Genomic DNA, 22,169 nt, shown 5'->3' with positions numbered 1-22,169 from the left:
ATATGATTATTATTATTAGTATAAAGAGCATGATTAAGAGGGAAAGGGCTGTGGAGTTATATGGAAGAATCCTATGATGTAAGTCGAATGAGTCCATGTCAAAAGTAGTCGATGTTTAAGGTGGGTAATTAATGATGTATTTACTTTTGGAGGATGAAGGTTATGTCTCAGTGTATGAGGATATGTTTATCTGACTCTCGCTAAGATTATATTGGTCGGAAGGAAGTAGAGAAGTTTTATAGATATGTGGAAAAGAGTTCTTATTGGAAATGGGCCATTTTAACCTCCACTGATAGATACATGACGTCCTGCATCTTCAGGGGCGAGAGCTAGAGTGCATGTTTAGTTGCGTCGACGCAGAGTCATGGGATGAGACTTGCGTATTGGTGATTGGTGTGTGTCTGTGATAGGTGGGTTGTGGATGGGAGGTGAGATTGGGTCGAGGTTCAGTTTGACCTTTCTCAACTTCTCTCCATGTATGGTGAAGGTGGAGTGATCAGAAGGATCTGTTAGTAGGAAAACATTGTTAGGGAGTGAACTTGTGACTATGAAGGGGCCTAGGAATTTGGGTTTGAGTTTGTTTGTTCGACCTGAGTCTTTTACCATGACTGTGTCGTCAGGTGCTATGTCAAGTGGAATTGACCGTTTGTGTTGTTTTGTCTTTGTCTTTTCCTGGGCTTCTTTCAGGTTTGCTCTAACTTTTTTGTAAATTGTTTGCATACCTCTTTTGATGCAGTGTGCGAGGTTATCTAGGTTGTATAAGGGTGGGGGGGGGGGGGTTGGTTGAATATTTGGTAGGGTAGGCGCATTGGTTGGCCGAAAATGATTTCATGTGGGGACATCTTTGTTGCGGAATTGACTGTGCTATTGATACTGGCTTGTACCTGTGGTAGCCAATCTTCCCAAGTGTCCATGAGGTCATTGACCAATGGTCTGAGAATTTCTAGGACTTTGCGATTTGTTCGCTCAGTCAGACCGTTTCCCTGGGGGTGGTATGCAGTGGCAAATGTTTGGTCAATGTTGTAAAGATGTGCTATTTCGCGCATCACTTCATTTTTGAATTCTGAGCCATTGTCAGATAACATTGTGTGTGGTATGTTGTATTTACAAAATATATTGTTGACCAGGGTTTTTGCTACAGTCTCTGCTGTTTTGTCCTGGAGTGGTATTAAGATTGTGTATTTAGATAAATACTCAACTGCTGTGAGTACATAATTGGAACCTTGATGGCTCGTTGGCATTTTCAGTAGGTCAATGCCAAGTGTTTCCCATGGTTCAGCAGGGAGTGGAATATCTTTTATGTTGATTTGCTTCAGGTTAGGGCCTCTGAATTGTTTGCAAGTTACACAAGAATCTATGTGTGTGGTTATATCTCTTTTCATGTAAGGCCAATAATATGTGTGCCTAGCAGTGTTTAGTGTCTTATCTCTGCCCGAGTGGCCTCCCATTGCACTGTCGTGCAATATGTGTAGGACCTTGGGGACTAGGGCTCTGGGGATAACAGTAACCTCTCTTGTATTAATGGTTCTCCTTATGACTCCGTCGACCAGATTGAGTTCCTCAATAGGGACAGGTGGTCGGGAGTGTAAGGGGGTTTGTGAGATGAGATGCTGTTTTATTGGAGACCATATTGGGTCTCCGTCAGTTTCATCCCTGAGTTCTTGCATAGGTATGCATGTGGTTTGGGTTATGGGGGTGATGTGAGTTTGTCTGCTCAAGCAGTCTGCCACTACGTTAGCTTTCCCAGCTAAGTATACGATCATGGGATCGTAATCAAGGAGAGTTGTTTTCCATCTAGCAACTCTCCCATGTAAGTCTTTGGAGTTAAAAAGATAGACTAGTGGTTGGTGGTCTGTTAGTATGGTAATCTTGTAGCCTAAAATGAGGTATTTAAAGTGTTTTAGTGCCCATATGATTGCAAGTCCTTCTTTGTGTGTAGTTGAGTAGTTATTTTCAGTTTTGTTGAGGACTCTACTTGCGTAGGCTATGGCGTGTTCTTTGCCATTGTCATCTTTCTGTTGTAGGACTGCGCCTATTCCTTTAGAGGAGGCGTCTGTGTAAAGAAAGAATTCTTTCTTCATATCAGGGAAAACTAGTACAGGGGCTGTGGTGAGTGCGTGTTTGAGAGTGTCGAAACTTTGCTGTTCTGCTTCTGACCATTGAAATGGCTCGCCTTTCCTTGTGAATTTGGTCAGAGGGGAAGCAATATCAGCAAAGTTTCGGATAAAGTGTCTGTAGTAGGAGGCTAACCCAATGAAACTTCTTGTTTCATTAGCGTTTCTGGGGGTTGGGAAATTGTTTATTGTATCTATTTTATCAGTGGTTGTGTGAATCCCTTTTGCATCCACTTTATGGCCTAGGAAGGTGAGTTCCTTCATGAGGAATCTACATTTCTTTAATTGAATCTTTAATCCCGTATGTTTGAGACGTTTGATGACAATCTCTAAAGTGTTAAGGTGGTCTCTTTCTGTGGGACTATATATAATGAGGTCGTCTAAATAGACGAATAATGAGATTCCTATCATGTCACTGAAAATGCGGGTCATCAACCTTTGTTGGGTTGAGGGGGCATTCTTAAGGCCAAAGGGCATACGTTCAAACTGAAAGTGTCCTTTGTCCGTGGAAAATGCAGTTACGGGTTTTGATTCCTCTGTTAGTTCGACCTGCCAGAAGGCTGACTTGAGGTCTATTGTGGAAAAAACAGAGTTCCCGTTGCCAATGCATTGTAGTACATCTTGCATGGCGGGGAGGGGGTGTGGGTCAGATTGAGTTAGGTTGTTTATTTTTCTGAAGTCAACAACAGGGCGTAAGGTTCCGTCTTTCTTAGGGACCAAAAAGAGGGGACTGTTCCATGGGGAGTCTGAATGGGAAATTACGCCTTGGTGTATCATCTCATGTACACTGTCATTGACTTGGGATTTCCTACTGTGGGGTATGCGGTAAGCGGGGGTGTATGAAGGGGGGGTGTTTGGGGGAATTTGGATGTGATGTTTGATTATATCACATTTGCCTAGTGATTCGCCTTCTAAGGCGACAGCTGATCTATTCCTCTGTAGGAGAGCTAATAGCTCGTTATGACTTTCTCCGTCAGCTGATGTCGTGATTTGGTCTGGGGGAATAGGGGGGAGGGGTTGTGTTGGTCTTACTTGGTTGATGTGTTGCGGCAGTGGTTCCTGGATAGGGGAATTATGGAGATGGACTGCGCAGATGTTTGTATTCTTCCTGATTTTACGGTGTTGTTCTGAGGTGTTTGTTAACATAGCTAGTGTATGTTTATTTTCTGATATTGTGTCCCAGGAGGACTCAATGGTTATGTTGTTAATCCTGGACGTGTCTGAGTCGATTATGACGTCCTGATGGTCTATTGCACCGGGTATGTATAGTGGGACTGTTATTGAATGTCTAGGGGGTATGATGACTGTGTTAGACATCAGTGCCTTTGAGGTGACATAAGGGGGTGGTCGGAAGGAATAGTTGTTAGTGGGATTGGGAGTATTAAAGGAAGGTAGACATGAGAGATGTTGTGTGTCTGAGTTGGGTGTCTCAGGAACTGTTGATTCATTATTTACATCTCGGAAGGAGATTTTGTTAGTCTCAAAATCTATCTTAGTTTTCCAAATCTTTAGTGAGTGTAGTCCTATTATACCTTGTTGATCAAGGCTCCATTCATCAGCTATGTGGAAAGTTGTGAAACCTACTTTGTGATTGTTGACTTCAATATTTAAGTCTATGGTGTCGTGTAGAGGAATTGTGCTCCCTTCTATTAAGAGTCCTTCCATATTGGAAAATTGAATTTGGGGTGGGTCATTTAATGCTTCATACAGAGCTCTTGGGATGATGTTCAGGTTTGTTCCTGTATCAACCATCATGTCAACTTTAAGTTGGTCTAAGCTTACTTCTAGGGTGAGGTATTTGTGTTGTGTATGAGATATTCCTATGGTGGTTTGGTGCGTGAGGCTGGTACACGTTCCCCCAATCGTTGTTTAGTATTGGTTGTCGTGTTGGAGGGGGGTGTTTGTCGATGGGTGGTGAATGGGTTGTTAGTTCTCTGATGCGGTTGTTGTTGTGTTTTCTGTAGGTAACACTCTTCGTTGGAGTGAGATGATGTTTGGTGTAGGTTGCAGTATTTGATTGGATGTGTTGGTGTAGATAGGAGTGGGTGTTTAAAGGGGGGTGGAACTTGTTTGTTTTGATTCTGGTGTGAGGTAGTAGTATGCACTGAGCGTGGGTGTTGTTTTTGCTGTGTCCAACACTGGGCATCTGTGTGGGAAATGGTTCCATGAACTGAGCAAGGGATAGGGTGGTGTTGTACCTGCGTGTGTTGCTTTTGCTGTGTCCAACACTGGGCATCGGTGTGGGAAAAGGTTCCATGAACTGAGCAAGGGATAGAGTGGTGTTGTACCTGCGGGTATTGTTTTTGCTGTATGCAGTCTTTCGTGTTGTGACTGTTTGATGAATGGTAGGAGCACCACTTAGAAGGTTGTCCTTGATTGGTGGGAGGGGGGTGCTGTGAGTGAAGGCTATTTAGTCTGGGGAGATGGTTGGGGGTATCTAAGGATACATTGCAAGCATTCATGATATCTAAAATATAGGTATAAGCTAGAGGATTTCTAGTGTCTAGTTCCTTTTTGGAGGCTTCCTTTAAACACTTTGAAGGGAGTTGGGAGAGATAGGAAGCTATTTCAAGGAATGTTAGTAAGTGTTTTGTTGGCATTACATTTTGACCAAATTGATCAGTGTGAGTCCAAGGAGAGTTATTTTCTAGGTCTTCTCTGACCTCTTTCATTCCGTTTGCAACAAAATCCATTATGTTAGTAATGGAATGTGGTGGGACTCTAGTGTTATTGAGGAAGGTGATGAGGAAGGAAATGTTGTTAGGTTGTTTGTTATGAAAGACCTTAAGGAGGTGGCGTTTATATTCCTGATAAGTGATTCCAGATGCAACTAGGGTGTCTAGCATCCTTGCCTTTGAACGGCAAATGTCAGATGGGTTTATTTTCTGACGGCACAAATTTATTTTATCTGTCTCTGAATATTGATTCTTGGAGAAAAACAGGTCACATGCTGTCAAGAAATCTGTAATGGATAGTCCGCTATCTTGGGAAAAGGTTGGGATTTCTGTGAGGGGGGTTATGGTTTGATAATTGTTAATTATTGTTGGTTGAGGTTGTGGGTAAGGATAATATTGTGGGTTTGGAGGAAGGTTAGGTGGTGGTTGATGGTATGGTGTGGAGTGGGTTTGAACAGGTGGGGTATGGGGGGGAGGAAGGGGGAAGTTTTGGTACTGTTGCTGAATGGGAGGGGGGTTATTATGTGTTGGGATATGGGGGTTGGATGGATTATGGTTTATAGGAGGTTTTGTTTGCATATTTGGTTGGATGGGAGGAATGGGTGGTTGTGATTGTGAGGGGTGAAAGGGGTCTACTTGAGGAAGCTGGTTGAAAAAAGGTAAGACATCGTTCTCATAAAGGGGAGTTATAGGGGTATCTGCATTAGGATTAGATTTGTCATTGCCAATTAAGTCTTCTGTGTGTATTTCCTCTTTGTCACTGGATATGTCCTGTGGTTGTTTTTCTTCTCTAGACTTTGAGAAGACGCTATGTAAACTTTTTAGTTTTGATCTGGTGGCAAAGGCCATGTTGTTAAATCATGTATTAGTTAATAGTTAGTATGTATTAGTAGTATGTATTAGTTAATAGTTAGGTTTGATTTGTAGTCTAAGAAAAAATAGTTAAAATAGGAATAATAGGTATATAGTAACTAAGGGTAATATGTTATGCTTAGATAAGGGAGGGGGGGTATGGGATGTCAACATTTATATACGGGTTACATATAAGAATATATAATTATAAATGGTAAAAATGTAAATATGGCAATAATAATAATGGGTTATATATTGTGCAAATAATATATGATATATTGTGTATAATAATAATTATATGTGTACATATATAGCTGGTTAACAGTAGTAATTATGAAAGGTAAGTTACATTTATAAAAATATCTAAGTTCTATGTAAATATTGAATTTTAAACATATAAGAGCTATTTGTTTAAACAAGAATTACTTAACTAGAAGAATGCATATGAATATTATATTATGTAATAATATTAACTGTTGAATATATATGTATATTTGTAATTGGCAGATTAAAGAGTATTACTTAATGATAATTTTTGGAGAGAAAAAAAAAAAACTTCTAAATGACAATATGCTAATATAAGTGCGAGATTACATAGTTGTTATATGGCTAAGGTGTACGTGCGTTGAGCACGTGGGTATCTAAAGGCGTGTAGGTTACCTTAAGACCGTGCTTGAAGCGATTTGTATTATGACGTGCAGCTGTGATAATTGCTGACGTTGTGGTTCTCGGTGGAACGCGACACTCGGGTGAGTGGTGAGGGTGAGCGGATGAGGTTTGTCCTCAAGCGATGGCTCGTTGATATTCTCGTAAAAAAAAAGGAAAGCAGTATCAGGGATTCAGAAATGGATAGGTAAGGTAATAGTAGTAATGATACTATTACGTATTTGAAAAGGGTGTTGGTTGGGTTACCTTATTTAGAGGCTGGTAATTATTGTTGAGTCGGCGATAACGTAGGTGTTGTGCATGGTGTGGTTTTGCTGCCACCAGGTGGTGAGAAATTTTCACCACCGCTTCTTTTGGAGGAACACAATTGGTGCAGAGGGGTGCGCAGGATGAGTCCTCGATAGTCTTTTTTTCTGGTAGTTAGTTTGTTTCTTTAGAGACGTGGGCGCGGTCACCGCTTGCCACCAGTAATAATGTATCGTTCACTAGGTACGGGGTACTGGTATATGTAGATTCGTATTAAGTTTATACCATTTTATTCAAAGCTTTCAGGTTTTGCAGTTATGGTATATACACTGTCAACTGTTAAATAGAACGATACATTAATATAACTGTTTATCACACCACTTCTTGTTGCACAACACCTGTCATCGTCCCAACAACTCTCTCGGCCACGCTACCCTCGTGGTCATTGCCCGGAAGTGACATCTCAGCACTTTGGTGTGTTGGGTTTAGTCTTTAGTCTTTACATTAATTTCGAGAAGGTCCGTTGTCTCACATGGGTGGTGCAACTGCATTGATTATGTATTGTTGTCTATTATCATACATGTTAATTATATATCCAGGGGAGGATCGTTAGTATACGTAATTTGTGTTTTGTGTTTGTTTGGTTACTCGGATGTTCATGTGCGTTCGTATGTCTGTTTGGTGGTCGAGTTGTTGTTGCCGACCCGAAGGTTGCTGACTAAGTTCTTAGTCAGCTAGAAGGGCCTGACATTGAGTGGGTGAGTGAGTGAGGGAGTGAGTGAGGGAGTGTGAGCGAGTGACGTTACTCATCATGTATATGGTGGCGTATACACACACACCCTTCAACGAACGGACGGCTTAGAAGACGTTCTGAAGAAAATTGAAGTTTCGTGGATCCCAACACAAAGAGAAGTGCCTATTGTATTTACAGGGTGGGGGGGGAAATTGCTCGTGGGGTAGTGGGAAAGTAAGGAAAGAGGAGACGGGGAGGGATTGCTGAGGAAAATGGAAGGAAATGAGGAAGGAGAGGACTTGGCCCAGGCAGACAGGCGAAAGGTAAACAAACGACCCCCCGACCAGCTGAGCGACGATGAAATGTCTAATAAAAATGTAAAGATTAGAAGTATAGATAAGAGCAATACAGTAGAAAGTGATGAGAATATTTTCCAGGGATTTAAAGAGGGTGGGGGGGGGACACAACCCCCCCCCCCCCCCCCCGACTGACAAGACTAGAAGAGAAGGTCGATAAGATGATCGAGGACTTGGAGCGTAGGTTCGGTCATGTTAACAACATTGTACGGAGGGTTGAAAAATTGGAAGAACTAGAGAAGGCGAACAAAAACTTAACTAAGGAAATTGAAGAATTAAAAAAAAAAGTTAAAAGAAGAGAATAAAGTCTTAAAGGAGAATAATAAGGAGAACAAGGAGGGTTGGAAAAAAATCCAAGAAAATAGCAAAGTTGCATTCACTGACATAATCAGACAGCAAATGAATGAACAAACTGAAAACTCAGTTATTAAAGTGATGAGACAGAAGGAGAATATAGTAAGAGACTTAGCAGACAGAAAGAAATGTATAATTATATTAGGAATGAAAGAGAAACATAACCCAGATAGAACCACAAGAATCAAAGAGGAAAATGAAAAAGTAAGAAATTTACTAGAATTAGTTCAGGAAGATGAACCAGAAATAATGAAACAAATCGAAGAGAAATTCAGGCTCGGGAAATATAGTACAGACAAGACCAGACCAATTAATATTATATTCAGGTATCAAACGACGGCTTAGAATATATTATCCAAAACATGGAAACTAGCAACAAGTGAACAATATAAAAATGTATGGATAAAAAGTGAAATGAATAAAGAGGAAAGAGAGGAAGAAAAACAGAAAAGACTTGAAGCTAAGGAAAAAAACGAGATAAGAACGGAGTCAGAAAAAGAGATTCTATTGGAGAGTAGTGAATATGAAACTAAAGAAAGTCGACATACAAGAGAAAAACAAAAGGGAAACAGAGATCACAATGGAAGTGGCAGAAAACTAAGAGTGTCTTACACAAATATAGATGGATTAATAACAGGATTGAATGAGCTGAATGATTATTTGACAGAAAAAGAACCAGACACAATGAGAATTGTAGAAACAAAATTATAAGGTCCACTACCACCCTACAGTGTAGGACATGATGCATATAATTATTGGATTAGAAACAGAGTGAAAAAGGAAGGGGGTGGAGTTATGTTCCTGACTAAGAAGGATATAAACGTGAAGTGTGTCACATATGGAAAGAATACAGTAGAGATGATAGTGATGGAAGTAGAAGACAGAGATAAGAAGAGCAGAAAGTTTGTGATAAATTATGTGCCCCCGAAAACAGCCTCATGGGAAGAGAGTGAACATAAAAGTATGTTAGAGGACACAAGGATAACATTAAACAAGATAATGGAAGAGGGAGGAAAAATAGTTGTGATGGGCGACTTTAATTGCAAAGAAATCTGCTGGGAAGAAATGACAGTAAAGGGTGGAGACGGCTCATGGGGAAACGCTCTACTTGAGATGGTTACTGACCATAAAATGACACAATGGATACAGGAGAACACTAGGTATAGAAATGAAGAAGAGCCATCGAGACTAGACCTAATAATTACATCCGAACCTAGAATAGTGGACAAAATTGAATATAAAACACCAATAGGTAAAAGTGACCACATATTGATTGAACTGGAACTTGATGAAGAAAAATATATTAAAAGAAATGAACAATATAGAAAAGGAAGAATGATGTATGAGAAACAAACTTAGATAAAATAAGATAATTCTTTCAAAAGGAAAAATGGGAAGAAATATACAAAGAAGAAACAACAGTAGAAGAGAAATGGAATATTTTGACAAAAATTTACAAAAAAGGAGTGGAAAAGTATGTCCCAAGACAAAAACAAGAAAAAGAATATGTAAAATGCTGGTACAACAAAAGCTGTAGGGAGTTAAAAGACAAAAGAGACAAAGCCTGGACCAGATTGAAAAAAGACAGAAGACCTGAAAAATGGAAAATATATACATGTTATAGAAGTGAATATGTACAAACGTGCAGAGAGGAAAAGAGAAAATATGAAAAATATATCATAGAAAAGTGTAAAGATCAACCAAAACTATTCTACAGATTTGTAAACAATAAACTGAAAAACAAACAAGACTTGGAGAAATTAAGACAGGAGGGAGTTGAATACACTGAGGAAATGGAAATGGCGGAAATTATGAACAAACATTTTATGAACATACAACCTGAAGAGAACAAATGGAAAGAGAGTCCCCCCTATGGAAGAAATAGAAGTAATAAAGAATGAAATATTAACACACTTGAGTAATCTTGATGTCAGAAAATCGCATGGACCAGATGAAATAGCAAACTGGATACTGAAAGAATGCAGGAATGAACTGGCAGACAAAATACATAGCATACTAAATAGTTCCTTGAAAGAAGGAAAAGTTCCAGAAGATTGGAAAAAAACAAATATAGTACCTATATATAAAGGAGAAAATAAAGAAGAACCTACCAACTATAGACTAGTCTCTCTAACAAGTACAATATAAAAAATTTGTGAAAGAATGATCAAAAGTAGATGGGTAAAATATTTAGAAAAAAAAGTGTTAAATCCAAGGTAATTTGGATTCAGACAAGGACGATCATGCGTCACCAATTTAATATGTTTCTATTCAAGGCTAATAGATATAATACAGGAAAGAGATGCATGGGCGGGCTGTGCGTTTTTAGACCTAAAAAAGCTTTTGACAAAGTACCACATAAGAAGTTACTTAAGAAATTACAAACTGAAGGAGGAATACAGGGAAAACTACTAAATTGGATGGAAGACTTTTTGCAAGAAAGAAAAATGAGAGTAGTGATAAGAAACCAGCACTCAAAATGGGATGAAGTAATAAGCGGTGTTCCGCAGGGAACAGTTCTGGCCCCAATAATGTTTGCTATATATATTAATGATATGGATGAAGGAATTGAAAGCTATATGAGCTTCTTTGCAGATGATGCAAAACTACTGAAAAGAGTGAAAACTGAAGAAGATTGTGAATCACTACAGAGAGATCTAAATAAAGTACAGGAATGGAGTAGGAAGTGGGAGATGGAGTTCAATACAAAAAAGTGTAGTATAATGGAATTTGGAAAAAGCAAAAACAGAATAACAGGAGTATATAAATTGGGAGAAGAAGGAATAAAAAAAGTAGAAAATGAGAAGGACCTGGGAGTCATTGTTATGAATAATATGTCACCTGAGAAACATAAATAAGATTTTTGGAGAAACTTATAATTTAATAAGAACAATCAAAGTTGCATTTACATACCTGGATGAAGAAATGGTGAAGAAAATCCTAATCACCCTGATAAGACCAAGATTGGAATATGCAGCAACGATATGGTCACCAAGTACAAAAAATGTATAAAAAAAACTTGAAAGAATACAAAGAGCAATTACAAAATTGGCACCAACACTCTCAAAACTATCATATGAAGAGAGACTAGAAAAACTTGAACTACAGGCACTAGAGCAAAGAAGAGAGAGAGGAGATTTGATAGCTATTTACAGAATCATGAAAGGCATAGAAATTACTGATAGAGAGAATCTGATAAAATGGGATGACAGAAATACAAGAGGACACGGAAAGAAAATAAAAAAAGACAGCTATAGAAGAGATTTGAAAAAGAACAGCTTTCCTCACAGAGTAATAGACAGTTGGAACAAGTTAGATGAGAAAGTGGTGTGTGCAAAAACAATACATGAATTTAAAAAAAGTTTAGATAAAATGAGATATGAAGACGGGACCCTACGAGCATAGCTCCCCTTCCCGTAAAATACAACTAGGTAAATACACACACGACTCGGTGGCGCAGTTGGTAGAGCGCTGAAGTGCTAGCATGGTGGTGCCCGTAGTACTTGGTTCGAATCCTGCCCAGGGCCGAAATTATTTCGGTACCGCTGCGCTTCGGGTCGTTACTCTAACTCTCGTGTGTGTGTGTGTAAGGTCATAGCATTACCCATAGATCGGACCTACGAGCTCTGAGCTCTCTTCCGGGAGGAAAATAGCTGTCGATCACGAGTCCAACACGTGATCCAAAAAGACCAAAGTGAATACACACACACACACACACACACACACACACACCTTCGACTTATGTATAAGAGTGGTGAGGAAAACGCCAAAAACCGTTGGAGTTTTAATACTTACGTTCCGTCCTAGAAGGACTTCTTCAGAGTGTAAAATAAATAAATAAATAAATAAAATAAAATAACAGTTTAAATACTCCCAGCTTATCCCATTCCTCCCCGATCACCGTCGCTCCTCCCACACCTCCGCTCGGCGTTGCTAATTTGACGAATCCATCACGGTGGTTATTACGTGGATGCAAACTGATGTAGGCTCCCTCAATTGCCCTTTTTTTTCTTTCTTGGGTAGACCTCTATGTTACCTCTGTTTTCTCTCACTCTGGTAGGTGGCCAAAGTTCTTAAGGTGTACCACCAAAGAATTAGAAATTCGGTGGGCTCTGACGCCCCTTTTGTGCCCAGATGTCCTCTTGGCAATCCCTCTGCCCGTCTCTCCGTAATAACTACGCTGTTCTTTTCTGCTTCGGCCTTGGTATTACCCGTTTTTTATAGTATCATTTATCCTGGTGCCAGTACTGCATGCAATTTTTAACTCCGCTTTAGTAAGAAACTGTCCCATCTCACCCGTGAGCCCTCATGATTTTGTCATTGTGGGCAGAGTAGTAGTGTACGATGTCGTCTTTGTGCTTTTCCTGTAGACTGAAAAAGCTGTCTTATTTCATTTTCTCCATATCACTGTGTCCAGAAAGGCCACTTTATCATTCACTTCATGCTCTATTGTGAACTGAATGTTTTATTCTATCCCATTTAACCTATTTAACTTCTCGTAAAGATGGGTTCCTCTAGGGGCAATGACAAGTATGTCATCTACGTACGGCACCCAAGTGGTATCCTGGTCCATTATAGATATAAAATGACCTCTTTTGAACATTTCCAAGTATAATTAAGCCAAGACAACACTAAGGGGACTCTCCATAGAAAATCCACGACACTGAAAATATTCTTCGTTGTTAAAGACGAAAGGGCCAAATTGTACACATAGATACTAAAAGTCTTCCTTGCCCAGGGGAAAATCCTCGTCCCTTATGTCGTTGACCACCTCTCAAGCTTCCTTTAATGGAAACATTAATAGACTTGTTACATCATATGAAACAATGGTCTTATGATATAGGTCTACATATCTTAATACCTCACAAAGTCTGGGTTGGCATGCATGTTTAATCATTGTTATCAATCAAGCTTTTCAATTTTTCAGTTTTTGAACATTCAATTCTTACTTTGTTGTAGATATGAACGCAGGAGAGACGGTGTCCACGGTATCCCACTGCAGTGACGATACCTGGAGGGAGCTGATGTATCACACAGTGACGTCGCCATGTCACTACAGGTCCGAGGTGAGCAGCGGTCGGGGGCCATTACTCAGAATTGATGCCCTTCCTGACCTTTGCGCCACGGTCAGAGTTCGAACCGACGCCATTGTTATTATTATTATCATTTTCAGGAGGAACTAAAGAAGAACAGCTACAATCAAAACTACTACAAGTCACCATGAAACAAATTGCTCTTGGCACAAAAATTAACAAAACCATCCAGATCAACTAATGTCGTGGATTTATCTTTCAACAACAATGAGCAAGTCATTATATGCCATCTCCTGAAAAGACCCAATTAAACTGTGAATGTTGTATCTCCAGGTGTGTGCCCTGTCTACCACACACAATTTTAGTCGGTGGGCCCCATGCCCCCAATAATCTACTGCTATTTTCTTTTCCTTCAGTCTTCAATCGAGGTGAATATAATCCTCTCTCTTTTCTTCTATGCCTGTCTTCTATTAATCTTTGTATGTAGCACTCTACAAAGTTCTTACAAGGAATCTCGCCAAGAACTTATTTTGGGTCCTAGGTCAGTTCTGGGATGACATCATGATTTCTTTAGTCCAATGATATTTGATTTTATATTTAAGAACCTCCCCTTAGCGCGTCCTCTTACAATCGTGAACCAATTGAATTTTCTCCTCCATTGTTTCTCCAATCAGATCCGCCGTTACAAATCCGCATGCGATACTTACTCAAGCAATCTCAAATTCACTGCACACTCATCCAGGTCGCACCAAGAAAGGTAAAACTACAGCAATAAAATCGAGTCCCCAGGCCCTTGTTCATAAACATGACACTAAGAACGAAATTATGCAATCCTCGCCTTCGAGCTGTTGTTTACCAGAAAGCCGATCCAATAAAAACGAAACTCTCACTCTCTACCTCATTTGTCGACCTGTATCTACGAGCCTCTTGCCCCAGGGATTCAAAAAGCACTGCTGAATACATTAGCGTAGTTATATTTACAGTAACAAACTATAAATAACAATTTTGTACAGCGCTAAAGTAAACAGAATTATATCTGTCATAATGTGTGTCAAAACCCTTTAGAACTTGGTAGGACTTGACTAACTTTACTGAATGTAAATATATTTTTACGTAACTCCGGCAGCTTCACTGGCCTACGAGGATGCTGCATAATCTAATTTCATGTGTATGGGTACTTCCTTTTGTACAGCGTCATATATGAACATCAGTAGTGTCACAATTTTTTAAATTGTGACACCCAGCTCGTTGTCTCCCTTCCCATTTTCTCGTCTGTTTTCTCTCCGTATCAGCCCTTCATTCCCCATAGTCGGGGGAATTTCCAGTCCTTAAGACTTCTAGTAGCTGCATCCTTTCTCCTCGTTATCCTCTTCATCTGTCATGTCATTTTTGACAACCAATTCAATGCCTTAACGAAGGGAGAGACTTCTAATATCTAGAAACACCCCCCCCCCTTTTGATTTGTGTTCTCGGAGCCATGCTCAACGGTCCGCACTCACACAAAGCACTCAAACACACCCCCTCCCCGCCCCTGCGCGCTGCCACATATTTGATTAAGCTAGGCAATTAGAATTATTAGGACTGTGTTTAACCCGCTCGTGAACAGTGTCTACCTCAAAGAACACTTGGAACTGTGTCACCCTCCCGCATGAACATTATTCGTAGTACCCTTCGCAACTAGGGACGGAGACATAGTACTATTGGCAACGTCGGAAGCCGGCTAGCGGACATCGTGACCTGACCTGTCGCAGGACACGGGCAGTCTAAGCATCGAGTTCGAAAAAGGAGGTCAGACCGCTCGATCTCGGAATAGTAAGCGCGTCCTTTCCTCCCTCAAGTGACTGTTGGGGATTTATATCCTCTTGAATAAATCGAGTGACGATTATTTGGGTATAAACCCCTCAAGCAAAAACTGAGTGTAGTGCGATTGAACGGGAAAGGTACGCCGACGAAGTGACTTTCAACCCCCATCACAGCGCGCCCAGGCCGTCCACTCCCCGCCCCCAACAAAAGAAGTGGCGCCGATCGAATCTCATCAGATCATGCTAATAGAAGACTAATACACAAGCAAGACAATAATAAGTACACATTAATTAATAATTTCTTAAGCTAGGAACGCGCGCAGGGAATAGATAGGATTTATGTATGTATTTGAAACCAAATGTTAATACACTTATTTAATGTCAAGTAGCTTAATTTTAGTGTTTAATTATCCAATTCATTAAAACTCACAATAGGAGTTCTGGGTTTCATTAGCCTAGGACGGTTCTCTTTATGAGTTGTCCCCACACCCCTCTTTGATTTACGTACATACACGCTTGCTGTGAGGAAGCAAGCGTGGTCCCGTGTGGTAAATGCGAATTTCCTGGCCTTCGGTTCCCCACTGAGATTATCATCCTCCTCCATTCTTCACTCCCTTGAGGTACGTATTTCCCCACGTTCCCTCAACCACCTCCTCCTCCTTCCACTGTCCAGGAAATTTGTAATAGGTAGAGCAAGGGTCTAATCAAACTATTTTTCAAAGAATTTTCACTAATATTAAAAAATAATCTTTTAGTAACATTAGTAATTACATAAATTAATACCATATGCATACACATGCACACATGATAAAGTAATTAATGATCTTGTAAGTAACGAGTTTAATTATCTGGTCGACTGACTGCTCAGGTCAACAGGACCTCACAAGTGGGGGCGACAGTAACTGGGCAATTTAACTCTGCCCCCAACAAGGCACTTAACACAGAATGATCACAATTTGTTATAGAATACTCATTTTCATCGCACATTTAGTTACACACTTGGTCACACAATTACACACCTGCAGATATAGATTTGTAAAGGACAATGCTTTACAGGCTCTTCCAGCCGCGAATATTTATCATACCTTGATTTAGTACCGACGATACTCAACACTGCATGGGGGGTTCCTGCGCAAGCCCGAACGATGAGGTGAAGCAACTGGTCCAATTTGCAGTTCTTCGTTCTGGTTCGCGTGTAGTACAGGCTATCTACCTTTTCCCTTTCTTTTGGCCGATGTTACCACTCCAAGTTCACTCAGACGATCAAATGCAGAATGGACTTGTGATGGTGATAATGTAGTGATTTGGCCGGGTAGGATGTGTTCCAGCTCCGATGGCTTCCGTTAACTTCTAGCTCAGTGTGTCGAATGACCCATGTGATTCTTTCTTCCTTGCGCTTCGAAATTTTGGAGTTTCTAGCTTCAAAAATCCATAAGTCGACAATGCCTCTCGAACTCACTCTAACTGCAGTTAACTAATATTTATTTTATATATATATATATATATATATATATATATATATATATATATATATAACAAAGTTATGTCGTAGCACATTTGTAAAATAATACTGATGACCCACTTTCGGAGAAGAATAAGCGAAAGTATAAAGATCTGTATATTCCGATCACTAACTGTGATCCTCTTCAGCAGATATGAATTACCGAGTAGAGAACAATGTGTATTAATGCAGTAGTTAAGTAAGCGGGAAGGGAAGGGGGCTCAGGTTACGTGTCCGGCGTTGCATGGACCTTGGTGGCTTTTGTCCACCGCTAATGTAGATGGTAACATTTTATTTATTGCAAATTATGAAATACAATCTGGTGACCATTGACCAGAAGAAATTTTATCATTTGAAAAAAAAAAATTATCAAAGAGGATTCTACCATTTTTCTTCTGAAACTACATTTGGATTTGTAAATTATTTCTGCATCGTCTCAATTTATCCGATGGTTTTTGTTGGCGACGTGCTGAAATACCGCGAAGTTTTCCTGCCCATATTTCACCCTGGTGGTGAGGTCTCTACCCGTTTGTCCCCAATATACATCCTTGCAATCTAAACAAGGTAACTTATAAACTTCAGTTGTATTACTCTTAGATCTATGATGTATATTAACAACTTTACTGAACAAGTTTTTGGGATAGTTGAAGATAAAATTTACTTTTTCCTTTGGTAACAAATGAGACAAGTCATTAATTGATTTATTATAAGGTAATTCTATGCATCTATTATCCCACTTGTGATTCATGGCGGAATGGGAATCTGATTTGTAAAAACTAGTTTTGGCCTTACTAAGAGCTTTTTGTAAAAACCACGACGGGTATCCTAATTTTGTTAGTCGACTTCTTACTGAAATTAGTTCCATGTCTAAATATTGGGAACTACAAATTCTCAAAGCCCGTAAGAATAGGCCTGAAGCGACACTATATTTTATTATTTATCACTCTTGGATAGACTTCATAGAAATGTGACAGTTATGTCTCAAATGATAAAGTAAACACTTCTAGTTATATTACCGTAGATATGTTTACAGTAACACAAATTACAAGTAACACTGGCGTATACTCCAGACAACTTTACACAACGCTAAGTTAAACAGAACATCTTCACGTCATGATGTGCAGATATATATCCACCAACCATCCTCTAATATTCTCGACAGTTTTTCATACAAATAGAACACTTAAAAACCTTCAATTAAGAATGAGCATAAATCCAACTACGTAACAGGACAATCAAGAAAAAAAATCCCAACTGAGATTAAACTAACATTTACAACCAGCATTATGCGTGTGTGACAACTCGTCTACCAAACAGATCTACAGCAGTGGCTCAATACTTATAGCTGAAAATACAATCATACAAAAAACTTATATCACTCGGGTCACACTGGAGAGGCTTCTCAGCAGCGTGAATGGTCACGCAATACACGAGATCAACCTTTAATGAGGAAGTGAGTCAGTGTGCGACATTTGAAACAAACCCTTCATAAGAAAGCTGAACTTCTTTCCTATATGGGTCACCACGTTACGTCAATTATTACACAAAGGGATTTTTTCCAATGTGGTCATGTGTCGTTTGAGACCATTCTTTCGTGAAAAGGCCGCATCACACAAGTCACACAAGTCACATTATGTGTTGTTTGAGATGACTCGTGAAAAAGCCGCACCACCTAGGTCCCGCTTGTACGGTTGCTCTCCATTGTGGGTCATTATGTGCTCTTTGAGATTTGGACTCTTTCGTGAAAAAGCCGCATCTTACAAGTAACTCCAGTGCGGGTCATCATGTGTCGTTTGAGGTCCTACTCTGCTTTAAAAAAAAAAAAAAAAAAAAAAGCATCACAGGTCACATTTAAAGGGCTTCTCTCCAGTGTGGGTCATCATATGATATTTGAGAGCACTCTTTCCTGAGAAAGCTGCATCACATAGGTCACAATTGAAAGGCTTTTCTCCTTCAGTGTGGGTCATCACGTGTTGCTTGAGATCACCCTTTCCTATGAAAGCTGCATTGCATAGGTCACATACGTGGGGCTTCTCTCAAGTGTGGGTCATCACGTGATATTTCAGAACACTCCTGAGAATGCTACATCACATACATCACCCTTGAAAGGCTATTCCCCTTCTCGAGCGTGGGTTATCACGTGTCGCTTAAGATGACGCTTTCCTCTGAAAGCTGCATCGCATTGGTCACAATTGAAGGGTTTTTCTCCAGTGTGGGTCATCATGTGATATTTGAGAACACTCTTTCGTGAATAAGCCGCATCACATAGATCACACTTGAAAGGCTTCTCTCCAGTATGGGTCATCATGTGTCGTTTCAGATCACCCTTTGCTATGAAAGCTGCATCGCATTGGTCACAATTGAAGGGTTTTTCTCCAGTGTGGGTCATCACGTGGCGCTTGAGATCACCCTTTGTTATGAAAGCTGTATCACATATGTCACAATTGAAAGGCTTTTCTCTTTCTCCAGTGTGGGTTATCACGTGTCGCTTTAGATTACCCTTATCTAAGAAAGCTGCATCGCAGAGGTCACATTTGAAGGGCTTCTCTCCAGTGTGGGTCATCATGTGATATTTCACAGCACTCTTTTTTGAGAAGGCTGCACCACACAGGTCACACCTGAAAGGCTTCTCTCCAGTGTGGGTCATCATGTGTTGAGTGAGATTACCCTTTACTATGAAAGCTGCATCGCATAGGTCACATTTGAAGGGCTTTTCTCCAGTGTGGGTCATCATGTGACATTTAAGAGCACTCTTTGTTGGGTAAGCTGCATGGCACAGGTTACACTTGAAAGGCTTCTCTCCAGTGTGGGTCATTATGTGTCGCTTGAAATTACCCTTTGCTAAGAAAGCTGCATCACATAGGTCACATTTGAAGGGCTTCTCTCCAGTGTGGCTTATCATGTGATATTTGAGACCACTCTTTCCTGAAAAGGCTGCATCACACAGGTCACACTTGAAAGGCTTCTCTAAAGTGTGGGTCATCATGTGTCGCTTGAGATTAGCCTTATTGAAGAAAGCTTCATTGCACGTGTCACATTTAAAGGGCTTCTCTCCAGTGGGAGATTTGAGAGCACCCTTTCCTGAGAAGGCTGCATTACACAGGTCCTACTTGGAAGGCTGCTCTCCAGTGTGGGTCATCATGTGTCATTTATAAGAATACTCTTTCGTGAGAAACCTGTATTGCATAGGTCACAATTAAAAGGCCATCATGTGGTACTTGAGAGCACTTTTTGTTGAGTAAGTTCATGGCACACATCAAACTTGAAATGCTATTCTCCAGTGTGGGTCATTATGTGACACTTAAGAGCACTCTTTCCTGTCACACCAGATTATCTTTATTGTATGACGAATATATGGGTTCTTTGGATGTTTTTTTTTTTTTTTTCAAAGAAATATAGATAATTACCTTCGTCCTGAAAGAAAATATTTAATAAGTTTGACATTTAACTTGTTGAGAACATAAAATAAAGAGTAACACAATCATATACAAATATAATGGGGTATGTACCAAAATGCATTAGGGGAAGGGAACAACCAACTCATATTAAAAAAGCTTAATGAAAGATGTTGAACAAACATTAAAAACTATGGAGTCTCACAAAAAAAAAAAAAAAAAAAAAAAAAAAAAGACTGGGCCAGTAGATATTATTCAGGACATAACAAGGCAAAAGAGTGGCTGAATAAATAGTGTACAGGAAAAAAAAAAGAGAGAGATTGATGTATAATGTACAACGCAATAGCGTTGATGTCATAAATCAACATTTGAGAGATTTACTAAAACCTGATATCTACTTCAGGAAATCAACCCCTCATTCCCCTTATCTCATGGTTGGTGGGAAAACAAGTAACATTCTGCACAAATACCACCTTTAAATAAAACTATGAAATATTGAGTTTTTCCATTCTGGTGCGAGAAATAAATTTCTTATCAATCTATCATAACCTACACCAAGGTCAAGTTAGATTCACCACTCCCTTCTATGAAATACTAAAACAAAGTGTATGTTTGGAGTAGTTTGTCAAATTATAGTTATTCAGTGAAAACAGCCACTTCAAATAAATAATTTGTATTAATATCTGTACCTTGTATCAATCTTAGTCGTAAATCATCATAAGATTTAATCTTTCAGGTTGTGGTGAAAGAAGCCATTTGTAAAAACATTCCGACATAGAGTATATTACTTGCTAATATCAATTTTTCAAAACCACTTTAGTAAAAAGACATTTTATGTTATTTCTACTCTCGTTTTTTTTTTTAATTGTGCATCGTTTTTTTTTTAATTGTGCATCTTATTAATATATAATTTAGCGAATAAATGCCTTGGTGGTTTAAAGAGTGTAATGAGGAATAGACATTTGGGAATGGATGCGAAGAGGAGACTGTATGAAGGAGTGATTGTGCCAACAGCAATGTATGGGGCAGAAACGTGGAACATAAGAGAAGAAGAGAGAAGGAGTTTGAATGTGTTTGAGATGAGGTGTCTGAGAAGTATGGTGGGGGTTACTAGGCTAGATAGAGTGAGAAATGAGGAGGTGAGGAGGAGAACAGGGGTGAAAAAGGATTTGGGAGATAGGGTTGATGAAAGAATATTAGGATGGTTTGGACACATGGAAAGAATGAGTGAAGAAAGACTAGTAAAAGAGGTATGGAAGGCAGATGTGGAGGGAGTGAACATGAGGGGACGTCCTAGGATGAGGTGGATGGATGGGGTAAAGGGGGCTTTGGGGAAGAGGGGAATGTCTGTTGAGGAAGGAAGGGAGAGGACGGAAGACAGAGGTGAGTGGAGAATGGTTGTATATGGATGATGTTGTGACTGCATGAGGAGGAATGGGCGGGGAAGTGGGGGGTGGGGTAGTATGTGTGAGTAAATTTTGACGCAGCCCGAAGGGATTTCTCCCTGTCCTCGCCTTATATGCAAAGGGGGACGGAGAGGGGGGGTCGCCGATTAAATGAAGCGGCCTCGCTGTGGATGTACTGTGTCTTGCGACACTGCTTCTGACCCAGGGCGGTGGGCAGGGTGCAGGGATGACCCGTCATCCAGGAGGTGCTCAGATGAGAGGAAGGGTGGGAGGGGTGGGGAGTGTATTTAGGGATGAAATGGGTGGGAGTGTTTTTATGCCTTTCCCTTTTTGGCTACCTCCCTTGGAAGGGGGAAAAAGCCTTGGTATATGTATGTATGATTAGGATTATGTCATGATTAGCGAACTCAATCACAGCAGGGTTTACTACTCTTTACAAGAAAGCTTTTTGATTTCGTTGTTCCTTACACAAGTACAATCGGGTTTGCTGCTCTTAACATAAACACTTCGGTACACAAACAACACTTAAACAACTAATTAAATTTCATAACTGTTGTTCACTAGTTAACCTTTATGAGTCCTTGCTGGTTTAATAGTGGTTTTTATATGTTGGTTTGAATTTCTATATTCAGGTATCCAAGAAGTCTCAAGGTTAGGTTAGGTATACTGATTGACAGATTATCAATCAAGGTTCTGTAATGCAATCGCCATGCAGTACCCTTTCAATAACTAGGTTTAACAGATTTTTAATGTAAATTGAACATTATGTTACCATATTATTTTCATTGTTTACTTACCAATATAAACTTAGCACACTATTTTTTACATTTTTGCTTTTCTTCACATGAACTCTTTTGGTTTGGCCATTCTTTACATTAGGATCTTTGGGCTCGCCTTTTCAAGTTTTTTATTTGTTCAGTTCATCATGTCTGTCATTTGCTGTTAATTGGGAAATAATAATTGATATCAGCTTATGAATTATTTCATATTATGCTTATACAGTATTTGAGACAAGGCTATCATGTTAATGCTGAAT

General features: G+C 39.7%; 1 protein-coding gene across 1 annotated transcript in view; it reads left to right on the top strand.

Moving 5' to 3' along the window:
• LOC143032046 (uncharacterized) overlaps positions 1-15,926 on the top strand; it is a 22,905-nt gene extending 6,979 nt beyond the window's left edge. The window contains exons 3-7 of the mRNA XM_076196514.1: positions 12,057-12,164; positions 12,501-12,526; positions 12,956-13,122; positions 13,704-13,786; positions 15,857-15,926. Coding sequence (XP_076052629.1) covers positions 12,057-12,164; positions 12,501-12,526; positions 12,956-13,122; positions 13,704-13,786; positions 15,857-15,926 — 454 coding nt within the window. The remainder of the gene's footprint in view (positions 1-12,056; positions 12,165-12,500; positions 12,527-12,955; positions 13,123-13,703; positions 13,787-15,856) is intronic.
• Positions 15,927-22,169: the final 6,243 nt, after the last annotated feature.

The sequence above is a fragment of the Oratosquilla oratoria genome, chromosome 12, assembly GCF_046742065.1.
Source record: "Oratosquilla oratoria isolate Oo_2021 chromosome 12, ASM4674206v1, whole genome shotgun sequence".
Classification (NCBI taxonomy): Eukaryota; Metazoa; Arthropoda; class Malacostraca; order Stomatopoda; family Squillidae; genus Oratosquilla; species Oratosquilla oratoria.
This window is presented reverse-complemented; position numbering and strand designations above follow the sequence as displayed.